This window comes from Myotis brandtii, unplaced genomic scaffold (assembly GCF_000412655.1).
Source record: "Myotis brandtii unplaced genomic scaffold, ASM41265v1 scaffold206, whole genome shotgun sequence".
Classification (NCBI taxonomy): Eukaryota; Metazoa; Chordata; class Mammalia; order Chiroptera; family Vespertilionidae; genus Myotis; species Myotis brandtii.
The window spans coordinates 868,082-880,132 of NW_005357691.1; the positions used below are offsets into that span (position 1 = coordinate 868,082).

General features: G+C 37.7%; 1 protein-coding gene across 1 annotated transcript in view; it reads left to right on the top strand.

Annotated features, from left to right (window-relative positions):
* Nucleotides 1-941: 941 nt before the first annotated feature.
* CD40LG (CD40 ligand) overlaps nucleotides 942-12,051 on the top strand; it is a 14,005-nt gene continuing 2,895 nt past the window's right edge. Inside the window, exons 1-4 of the mRNA XM_005865333.2 lie at nucleotides 942-1,511; nucleotides 3,390-3,521; nucleotides 9,154-9,208; nucleotides 11,143-11,205. Of these exons, the coding sequence (XP_005865395.1) occupies nucleotides 1,356-1,511; nucleotides 3,390-3,521; nucleotides 9,154-9,208; nucleotides 11,143-11,205 (406 nt within the window). The 5' untranslated portion in view covers nucleotides 942-1,355. The remainder of the gene's footprint in view (nucleotides 1,512-3,389; nucleotides 3,522-9,153; nucleotides 9,209-11,142; nucleotides 11,206-12,051) is intronic.

Consider the following 12,051-nt stretch of genomic DNA (forward strand, 5'->3'; position numbering starts at 1 on the left):
AATTGGTTAGCAAAACTTTGAGTTTTTTAATGTTTTTTTCTTTTTTTTTTTTTAGTATGTAAGGAGTTGACAATTTGGAAAACTCATATATTAGGCTAAACCAGTGATGGCGAACCTATGATATTTTTTGGTTGATTTTTTCTTTGTTAAATGGCATTTAAATATATAAAATAAATATCAAAAATATAAGTCTTTGTTTTACTATGGTTGCAAATATCAAAAAATTTCTATATGTGACACGGCACCAGAGTTAAGTTAGGGTTTTTCAAAATGCTGACACGCCGAGCTCAAAAGGTTCGCCATCACTGGGCTAAACAAAGTTTTTTTAAAATTTCAGGATGAAAATTGTTTGTCTATTGCTTAACACATTTTAAAGATCTTTCATACACCTCTTTTTTGTACTTCACAACAACCTATAGTATAGGCAAGGCAGGTACAACTGCCCTCTTTGGATATGAGGAAACTGAGGTCTAGAGAGATAAAGTTATTTGCCTATGGTCCATAGCAATTTATTGGTAGAGCAAGGACTATAATTTAGTTATCTTAGGTGCAGCCTATTTCACCATTTCTGAACAGTTACATTGGCATCAGCAATGATCTGATGGATTGGAACAGTATAACAGGCAATTTGGCTAAGTCAAACTAATATTCCTACTTTAACATCAATCATAGAGTTTTGGCCTGATTTCCCTCAAGACCTTACTTCTCTTGACCTTTGAGAAATGTATTTTTCTTGAATTATCTCTCTAGCTAAATTTTATTTAATAATTTTTATCACTCTTTTTTGCTTTATGCCATGTAGTCTCAACTTGAATAGCTGTTGGGATTTTGTTGGGTTTAAATATTAAATAAGTCTTGAGAAGCGTTTAGCTAGTGACACACTGTCATAAAATCAATCCAAACTTTTGTCTTCATTTGTTTCTTTCCCTAGATACCAAGTTCCCACTTTACATTAGTAAGAACGAAAATGAAATATGTCTGTTGCTGGTGGATTAATTTATCACTTTCCTTGAAACTGGTGAACCCCAAAAGTTAGACAGCAATTGGAAAATACTGCCATTGTCTGTTGAGAAGTCTATGACATTTCAAGGCAAGAATGAATGTATGGAAGAAGTTCTTTACTAACAAAAGGGAAAGCCTGGAAGTGAATGATATGGGTATAATTTAAGAAAAAAAAAAACCTTTACGTAACGTTTTTGCTGGGAGAGAAGACTACGAAGCACATTTTCCAGGAAGTGTGGGCTGCGACGATTGTATGCTCTTAACTAATTCTGAGTAAGGTGGCCACTTTGACAGTCTTCTCATGCTGCCTCTGTCACCTTCTCGAGCAGAAGATATTTCAATTCTAACACAGCATGATCGAAACATACAGCCAACCTTCTCCCCGACCTGTGACTAGTGGACCACCCGTCAGTATGAAAATTTTCATGTATTTACTTACTGTTTTTCTTATCACCCAGATGATTGGGTCCGCACTTTTTGCTGTGTATCTTCACAGAAGATTGGACAAGGTAAGATGAAATCTTTATTAACTAAATTTGGGGTCTTCAATTTCTGGGTTGGTTGGTTTAGCTCTACTCAAATGGTGGACAATGGTAAGAACCAAAACCAATAAATAGTCTTGTGGCATAATATTTGTGCCTAGTGAGTGAAATCTCATATTCTTGTCTGTGGTCAAGAGCTTGGACTCTGGAGTCAGACTGCCTGTGTTCAAATCTTGACTCTACCCTCTACTAGCTCTGTGATCCTAAGCAAGTTATTTTACATTTATATCCCTCAGTTTCCACATCTGAGAAATTGTAATGATAATGGTATCCACTTCATTGATTAAATGAATTTAGCCTTGTAACGAGCTTAGAAGAAAGCCTGGCACAAAGTAAGCATTATGTAGGCATTGCGTATAATTGTTTGCTAAAGTTTTGTTTAAAAAGTAAACTGCTTTTTATCATGGAAACAATTTTTTTTAATTTTAAATTTCCAACTACAGAAGGAGAATATCAATTTGAGCTCAAATTTCATAGTGCTTCATATTAACATAAATATGGATAAATCCCAGAATTTGTCTTTTAGTAAAAGTGGCATTCTCTGTATAATTGGTCAAATTCTGATTGTAGTTGCAAGTTGCAAATTCTGATTGTAGTTGCATTCTCTGTATAATTGGTCAAATTCTGAATGTAATCTAAGATGTTTTACATTGTTTGGTTAGACTTATAGAAGCAAAAGAGTAGAGTAATTTAGCAGGTGGTTCTGCATTCTTGGGAAAAGATAACCATTAGGATTTAACCTGTTTTGATGCGCCTATCCACTTTCACTGAGGGGAATCATTGGCGGGGTTGACAAAATATCAATCATAAATGAAAAGGAGAAATTTGATCAATTATCTGGCCATTCCTAAAAGTTTGAATGTGGAAATTGTGGATGTACAGTATCTGGAGACTGTATTTTCTCAGGATTATTTAAGTATCTTTTATTGGAATGCCAACCTAGATTAAGGCCATGTGGTTTTCTATCAGAATAAAGTGGGGCAGTGATGTTTGAGGTAATTCAATGGGTTACTCAAATTTTAGCTTTCACTGCTGAGAAAAAAAGGGGGTGGTTTTGGTCTGGTTGTGTTTGGCCTAATGGTCTCTGCCAATCAAAGCCTGGACATAAGCCTAGACACTACAGGGTAAATATTGACCTGGGTAGACTCAAATTTAATGTAGCATTTAGGTGTGCTCTTAATATCAGTGAAAGTCACCGGCTAATTGCATCTTGTTTTGAATCCAAATATTTAATCTTAAAACAAGAAAACGGCAGAGAATTAGTTGATTATACAAGTGAATTCCATACATTCTAAGACATTGGAAAATAAAATATCTTGTTAACTTTGGAAATGAAAGATGATTCTTTAAAAATTCAAATGTTTTCTGCAAATACTAAAGTTAAAAAGAGAGATGTAATTAGAACTCGTGTTAATTGACACACATTGCAAATTAACATCTTCATCACAAACACTAAAATGAAGTGGGAAATTTTCTCAGTAGAGAAATGTTTGCAGACTGTTTATAATGAGTGATCACTACTGGAGCAATGGGGAATATGACAATTATAGAATGTTGCTGCTATAATACATTTTAAAATTTACACTTTGTGATTAAATTGTATTAGAATAGCTCTGATTTCCACCTAGAGTTACAGATAATCTGACATTTTAGTTGCTGGCTTTTGTAGATTTTTTGAACTGTTAATACCAATACCAATAATTCAGTGTACCTTTTTATTCCCCATGCATATCTGCAAAAACCCTCCTCCTATTGTTGATGCTGTGGAAATGAATGTAGCAGCAGACATCATCAGTGCCATTCTTTAGAATTACATGTCTCATGTCCCTGTTATTTTACAAATAGATAGAAGATGAAAGGAATCTTCATGAAGATTTTGTGTTCATGAAAATGATACAGAGGTGCAACAAAGGAGAGAAGTCCTTATCCTTACTGAACTGTGAGGAAATTAGGAGCCAGTTTGAAGCCTTCGTCAAGGTAAGGAGCTCAGTTGTTGGTAAAAGTGTCATTGAAAAGTTTTAGTACTTCTGCTGGGAAACTGAAACATGACAAGGTAAAAGCTTAAACATTTGTTATTTATACATACATGAGTATAAAAAAAAGAAAAGAAAAAAATGAAGCCAAAATCCTATGTTAAAAGGGTATGGTAATTTAGAAGTGTTCATTCATAGGAATGTTCTTGAGAAGGACGAAAAAGACTTTCTCAGGGAAAAAACACACTTTCATGAGCACATTCACACATACATATAAGCTTATATTTGCAGCTGCCTCTGGGAAAATTTTGAAGTACACCAAGCTTGTTTTTTGCATTTTCTTATCTTCCCATCCAAATCTTGATGCCTTTTCACTGTGCACCCATTTTCCAGAGAAGTGATAACCATTTGCTGCTGCAGTGTTGGTAGGCCACAGGCTAAGATATTGCCTTTACTGGAGTTCATAGAGACTTCTAAAGATGGATACATTCTAACATGGCATGAAGGAATGTTTCTCTTATGATGGAATTCCAAGTGCCATGAGTCAGATCTTTTCCTTTTATTGTGAGGAAAGGTGTGGGGAATGGATGATAGACCTTCTCAGTGCCGCTCAAACCAAACACCTTATAATACCACTTGCTCATGAAACCAGTTCACTCTAGGGCCAATAAAAAGGTACACTGAATATTGGTATTTGGTATTAACAGTTCAAAAAATCTAGGGCCTGGGGTAGAGAGAATTTGAAGCTTTCTAGACCAGAAACAGGTTGGTACCCAGCATGAAGTCATATAATGGGTACCTAAAACAAGAATTTTTAGAACATTCATTGAGGATGTACCTACAACATTAATTCCATCCTCATAGACAAAAGATCTAAGGGCTTTTTCTCTTGAAGCAGAATATCATGAATTCTTTCTACCTGTTTTCCTCTAAGAACACTAAGTCATATACCTTTAGCCCTCAGCCCACTTTTGGGTCATGAATAAGAGGCAGCATTCCACATTGAAGGCAGCTCTGTGCCAGGTGGGTAGGTATTGGGGTAAACCAAGAGGAATTAGTGCTCATATATGGATGATGTGTTATTTAACCCGGGATTGAAGGGTTTAAGATCTTACTTCTGAACTTATTCCTTTCCTCCTATATTGTCCCAGATTTGTAATTTAATCCAGTAGTGAAGACTCTAAGACAGTGGTTCTCAACCTTCCTAATGCCGCAACCCTTTAATACAATTCCTCATGTTGTGGTGACCCCCAACCATAAAATTATTTTCGTTGCTACTTCATAACTGTAATTTTGCTACTGTTATGAATCGTAATGTAAATATCTGATATGCAGGATGTATTTTCATTGTTACAAATTGAACATAATTAAAGCATAGTGATTAATCACAAAAACAATATGTAATTATATATGTATTTTCCGATGGTCTTAGGCGACCCCTGTGAAAGGGTCTTTCGTTGCTACTTCATAACTGTAATTTTGCTACTGTTATGAATCGTAATGTAAATATCTGATATGCAGGATGTATTTTCATTGTTACAAATTGAACATAATTAAAGCATAGTGATTAATCACAAAAACAATATGTAATTACATATGTGTTTTCCGATGGTCTTAGGCAACCCCTGTGAAAGGGTCGTTCGACCCCCAAAGGGGTCGCGACCCATAGGTTGAGAACCGCTGCTCTAAGACCTTCCTTATTCCTGAGCCATCTAAGGGAATTAGAATGCAGCTCAACTCTGTTGCCGGCTTTTAGGTTCTTTATGCTAATCTAGGTTTTAGGTGAAGACTCCTAAATTTTTATTTGTAAGGCGTAGAAATGAATTTATTTTCTGGTTCTTTGAGGCTTCTGGCCAGTATTACAGGGTATTGATAGGTGTTGCAAATTTAAATGTAAATAAAGCCACTTTCAGAACAATGGTTAATAATCCCAATAACGTGTATAATGTGCTCACTGCGTGACCTTGGGCAAATGACTTCACCTCTTTAGACCTCAGTTTTTTCATCTATAAAATGAGATGGCTGAGATTATCTGTAAGGGCACTGCCAGCTTCGACATTTTGTAATTATGTGATCAGTCTTACATAGTTTTCTCCTCACAGTCCCTCCAAAGGCAGTGAGACTGGCTCTTGCTTTATTGCTCCTCTCTTCCTTACAGACAGTTTTACAGTTGAACTGCCAATTCCTCATGGCTTTATTTCAGGTCAGATATGTAAAGCTTCCCAAATCAACTACCCAGGATAGAAGTAAGAAAAACAGCTGGTTTGGTCTCTCTGCTTATGCTTACATAAAAACACACACACAAAAAAACAAACAAACAAGAAATGAACAAACAAAAAGACAACAGCAACAAAACACACAACAGCTCCAAAGTTTCATATTCTAAAAAGGCAGAACCTCTTGGGCATGTAAACTGGGGCTCCTGACATACGATAGAGGAAGCCCAGTGCCTCTACTGCAGTAGGGGTGGAATCTGAGTCAATGTCATCTGTACCTATGATGGTGAGACACAAAGTCCTCCACAAATCCAATCCTCCTCCAATGACTGAACCCCACTCCAATATCCATCCACCCAAATTTCTCATTCTAGAACAATATTTTGGACTTTTTTAAACCTAACAGGTCAGCTACATAATAACCCCAAATTAAGCTTTTATATTCTTAGCTAACATTAGCAGTCTTTCTGGGTCAGAATCCGAATGGTCCAGAACAACCTAGGGTTTGAATTTTGAGTACTGAATCATAGAACTTGAAGAGGTCTTAGAAATCATCAGATCTAATTATCAATACAGAACTTTAATTTTCTCCTCACTGTCCCTGCCAAGTTGTCCCCCAATTTCTGTTTAAACACCTCTAATAACAAGGAACTCATCTACTGAAGCAAGTAGCACCAAGCTGTCACTTTGGTGGGACAATGGGATTATGTTAGGGTAGTGGAGGCAGCATCATGAATAGTGTGATTTCACATTAAAACTTACTATTCACACCCTCCCCAGCTTGGCTCAGTGGATAGAGCGTCGGCCTGCCGGTTGAAGGGTCCTGGATTCAATTCCAGTAAAGGGCATTTGCCCGGGTTTCAGGATCGATCCCCAGGAGAGGGCATGCAGGAGACAGCCGATCAATGATTCTCTCTCATCATTGAGGTTACTCTCTCTCTCACTCTCCCTTCCTCTCTGAAATTAAATTAATAAAAATATTTTTTTAAAAAACTTTCTACTTATGCCCTGGCCAGTTTTCTCAGTGGTTAGAGTGCCATCCGGTGCACTGAAGGGCCACAGGTTTGATTGCCAGTCAAGAGTACATACCTTGGTTTCAGGTTTGAGCCCTGGCCCCGGTCAGGGTTTGAGCAGAAGGCAACTAATCAATGTGTCTCTCTCACCTCTCTCTCTCTCTCTCTCTCTCTCTCTCTCTCTTTCACCCTCTCTAAAAAAAAATCAATGGAAAAAAATATCCTCAGATGAGGATTTAAAAAAAAAACTTACTACCCACCCTACACCGTGTTAGAATGATTAGTTCCATGATTGCCCACCAATTCCTGAGATGTCTTTAATAGTGTCAAAGCATTTTTTTAAGTTAAAGGTTAATCTGTCCATACCTGCCACAAGAGTTCCCACTGAGAGAGAAATAACTAATCCTAGATTTTCTGAAAGTCAGCTTTAAAAAGTCTTTCAGTTGAGGTGGGGTGTAAAGCAAGAAAAAAGGCTCTGGGGCATGTGGCTGGGGGAAAGTTCTCGGAAAGGCAAGGTTGGGTGCATAAAAGGCAAACTTTGCTGACTTCACATTCTCATCTTGGCTGGGCCCTGACATCAATGCAGCCACCTAGCTTGAAAGTATCTCAACCTCCATCATCACACTCCGTTTTTTTAAAAGACACTAAATACTCATTTGTTTACTTGTTATCTCATAAACATTTTCCTGTTGCCACACTTTCACAGTGCCACACTTCAGCTCAAGTGGAAAGTTGAGGCTCTGTGGCCTATGTGAGCTTTTTGAGGTGCAAGTTCTTCTTTTCTTTTAATTTTTTTAAAAAAGTTTATTTTAGAGAGTGAAGGAGAGAGAGAGAGAGAGAGAGAGAGAGAGAGAGAGAGAGAGATCAGTTGTCTCCGATCAGGGATGGAACCTGAAACCTAGGTATGTGCCCTGACGGGGAATCAAACCTGAGACCTTCCAGTACATGGGATGATGCTAATAAAATTCTTGTATTATTATTTATTTATTATTATATTATTTTTCCATATGTTGGTTTTCAAATCCAACACCACAACCAACTGAGCCACACTGGCCAGGGAGAGGTACAGGTTCTTTTAACTTATACCCTCACATCTGGCAACTGAGCTGAGTCTACAAGAAGACAATCAATAGTTACAACACTAATTCCTTCTAGTGGAGGAATGAAAGGGAAGAGCCCTGTAGAAAATTGATTCTAGTAATGGGAAGGAGCCCAAGACTGATTATTACAAGATGTGAAAATACTACTGTCTTCCTTTCTCTTTTTTTTTTTACTGTACAACCCTCTTCAGTGCTGACAGCCCACAGGTAAGGAGGCTGGGCAATGGATCGAGGAAGCAATTTACTCTGGCATGGGTACACTATTGTCTTCCTTTCTTGTGTTTAGAGTACAGGGTGATGATGTGAGTTAAACCTGGCCTATGAATGTGATCTCACAGTTTTGACTCTTCACTTCAGTCTCAGACTCCTTGGGTGACCTCATGCCAGCCAGTTATGCCCTTGAGGCCTTTTATTCAGTATCTTTAAAATGGCAGCAGTAGCCTTTATTATCTTCTGACCTGTGTTGGTTGCTGTCCCTGTTATACTCTTTAAGTACCTCTAACTTTCCTTCAGTTGCTAAGTGAGAAGAAACCCCTGAAGAAGTGTTGCATTTGCCTTTGAACATCAGAAGCATTGAGAGATGGCCTGTGTTTCCTATATACATGCTGATTATTCTAAACACAGGAGTTGGCAAAAGTAGGTTTACAGTTGTGAGTAGTTGAAACACAGTTTATTATTGTATTATTATTTATTTATTATTATATTATTTATTTGTATTATAACTGTAAACCTACTTTTGCCCACCCATGTGCATGCAGGCCACACAAGGGCACACCACCAGCAACAAGAGAATCTCCTCAGCCCATAGAAACAACAAAATAAAAAATGTTGAGATTTCTTCCCACAATCAAACTTACTGTTACCATTTTCTGGGAGATTTCAGACAAATTTTATTCTAATAGATATACACCAGGCTTTATGTTTAATAACATTCTATATACCAATTCCCAGGGTAGAAACATTTCCCCATTCAACATTATTTGCAAATGCATGTCAAAACCAGGGAGGTTGGGGTCATAGGAATAGTCAGTATAGTAGCCTCTAGTCTAGAGAGAATGCTGGAATGAAGATAATGAAGACCAGACTCTGCTTCCAGGTCTACACCTCAGTTTTCTGGGCTGTCAGTTCATCTGTCAGAGCCATTGGCTCCCAATCAGTATGATATTAATGACACGATCTAAGTCTATATGATAATCCTTACTAGAAACAGGCAGCAGAGTAAATATTGATACCAAATGAATGATACCTCTAAAACCCCACAGAAGAGACCCTGTTAAAATGATCTTTTGCAATGATTCTTATTTCAGGATATAACGGGAAATGAAGTGAAGGAGAAAGAAAAAAACTTTCAACAGCAAAAAGGTAGGTTGCTATTTACCAATTTCTGTACATACTTAAAAACTAAAAGAAAGCTTTAAAAGGCTGATTATATTGAATAACCCAGTGTTGTATCAGGGAACTTTTAGCCTTGGAAATAAAACTGGAACACAATCATATGGGTTCCTTTAATGCTGACAGTACCAAGTATGAAGAAATTCCATTATTTTCAATACCTTGATCAAAGCAACCATACCACCTACACAGGATAAGATGATAAGAAAATCATCATTTGGTAGCAGTGGCATTCACTGCTCAATAAGTTTTTCATGGGGAACCATGGCCAGTGGAGCCTCTGGAATCAAGGAATGAGTCAATGTGACAATATTCTATTCTTTGCCTTGTTCTTGATATGAGAGTATCTGGAACATCTCATGGTTTGAAGGGGTCTTGATGGTTTTCAAATCCAACACCACAACCAGGGCACAAACCTCCTTCACAACAGCAATGACCATCTGGCCTGGCCTCTGGTAGAATATGCTTAGGCACCTTCTATCTCATAAAGCAGCCTGGCCCATCTTTGAATGGGTCTAATAATTATAATAAGTTTACTATATTACCTGAGAGAAGTCTTTTCTCCTCTGGAGTTGAATTTTGTTCCTGTAATCTCCACTCACTGGAACCAGTTCTGCTCTATGGGGCCATATGAAACAAAGTATAATTCCTCTTCTACACAGCAGCTGTCCAGATGTTGAAAACAGTAATCATGGAAGCCTTTTCTTCTCCAAGCTAAACCTCCCAAGTACCTTCCACTCTTCCTCTTATGATCCTTTCCATACCCTTTCCTTTCCTAGTTACCTCCTTTTCTGGACGACTCCCTAATTTTCCCTGTTCCTCTTGGAATATAACACAATAACTCCTGGAGTGACCTGAGTATCAGAAAGATGAAAAGTTGGTAGATGGATGTTTTTAGAGAGACTATTATATCACAAAGTCAGTGAAAATGATGGTATGGGTTTTGTAAATTTAATACACACAAATGCATATGCACATACAGGGTCGGGCAAAAGTAGGTTTACAGTTGTGAGCACATAAAACACAGTTTTTCTTGTATTATTATTTATTTACTATTATATTATTTTTCCATATGTCCAACTGTAAATCTACTTTTGCCCCCACCCTGTGCATACAGAAATACAGGTACTGTTTTCTGAGGCAAAGAGCATACTCAGAGCTTGCTTTAATTATTGGTCTAGATGCAAAAGGTGATCTGATTTCCATGAAGGTTTTGTCTTTAGAATGACTCTAAGATATATTGAGTTGAACCATGTTATCTATTAAGTACAGTAAAATTTGAGGAAACAGTTCATGTGGAGGCTGAAGTTAATCATACAGGCTGCCTAGCAGTCTTCAGAAAAATGATAAACTTAACAAAACTTGTAATTTAGGTCATGCAATCTGACTAAATATTTATAAGGCATCTACAGAGTGTCTGACACCAGACTCATTACTGGACAAAAAGAAACTTCCACACAATCTTTGCACTTAGGCAATCAGCACATCTAAGTAAAAAGCAAGCCTTTTACATAAGGAACAATTAGAGATAGATACAATAGTTTGGCCAATTAATTGACCAAATCAGACACCATAAGCATCTTACTAGCTAATTGTGCAGACATGACCTTGGGGCCCACTAACATTCCCAATGGATGGAAGTTGTTCCTAAAAGCAAGACTCAAAGTATGTTTTAATGCAGACCAGTACTTTTAGCCTGTATCAATCTATGTGAAGTGGAGTTGAGTACTGAACAACTATAAGAAAAATAGAATCAGTAGAATTAGCCAATTCAATCATTCAGATTTTTTACATAACCTATTTAAACACAGTCTCTATTACACAGATGTGGAACTGAACCAAATAGCTCCATGGGCAGTTTTGCATTACTTTGGCCTGACAGTTTGTTTTTTGCTTCATTGTAGGTGATCAGGATCCTCAAATTGCAGCGCATGTCATAAGTGAGGCCAGTAGTAAAACAGCATCTGGTAAGTCCAAAAGCATCTGAGCATCAGCTATCCAAGGGGGAAGGCTAGGATACTGATGCAATGCAGCCAAATGATTACGTTCCTCTCTTCCTCTGGGGCCTAATCTACAAACCTACTCATACACCTCTCACATGTTCTCCTTTGTCTTCAAAGTGAGCTCAAATGTAAAGATGGGACTTGAAGGGACAAAAGGAGGTGGGAAGCAATAACGATGTTCTCATTATGTTCTTGTTCAATGGTTGATTCTAAATGATGAATTACTGGGTGAAGAGACCATTATTCTGACAGCATAGAAGAGATGGCAGGTAGTGACTTGACTATGAACGTCCCTCATACTAACCCTTCTTCACTGTGTGTAAATGGGCCTCAGGGGGCATTTCCTGCCATCTGTCAATTGATGTATGTTACCCCAGCCTCGCATGGGGGCCAACCTCAAGGAAATTAAAAAGTAAAATCATTCTGCAAAGATCAGTAGGTGCCAGGATGTTAGATTTTCCAATGAAGTAACAACAGACAACATATTGTAATCTTTTCAACTCTGAATGACTTTATTTCCATATACGTTCTGCCATTGTTCTAGCCCTTAGATCTTTTTCCCAAATCTGTACCTCCTGATAGCTGGTGCTGGAGAATGTGTCACATCTGATAAATGGATGGAAACACACACGCTAGCATAAAATCCCCCATTTACATAAATGCAGTCTGAAAGCATCAGAGAAGTCTTTGAAAAATTCAGCACAGTGCTCTGGAATAGAGTTCTAAAGAGTGTGTGTTTGAGAGAGAAAGAGAGATGAGAAAAAAGGAGAGGAGAGAGAGGGGAGGGGAGAAGAGGAGAGGAGAGGAGAG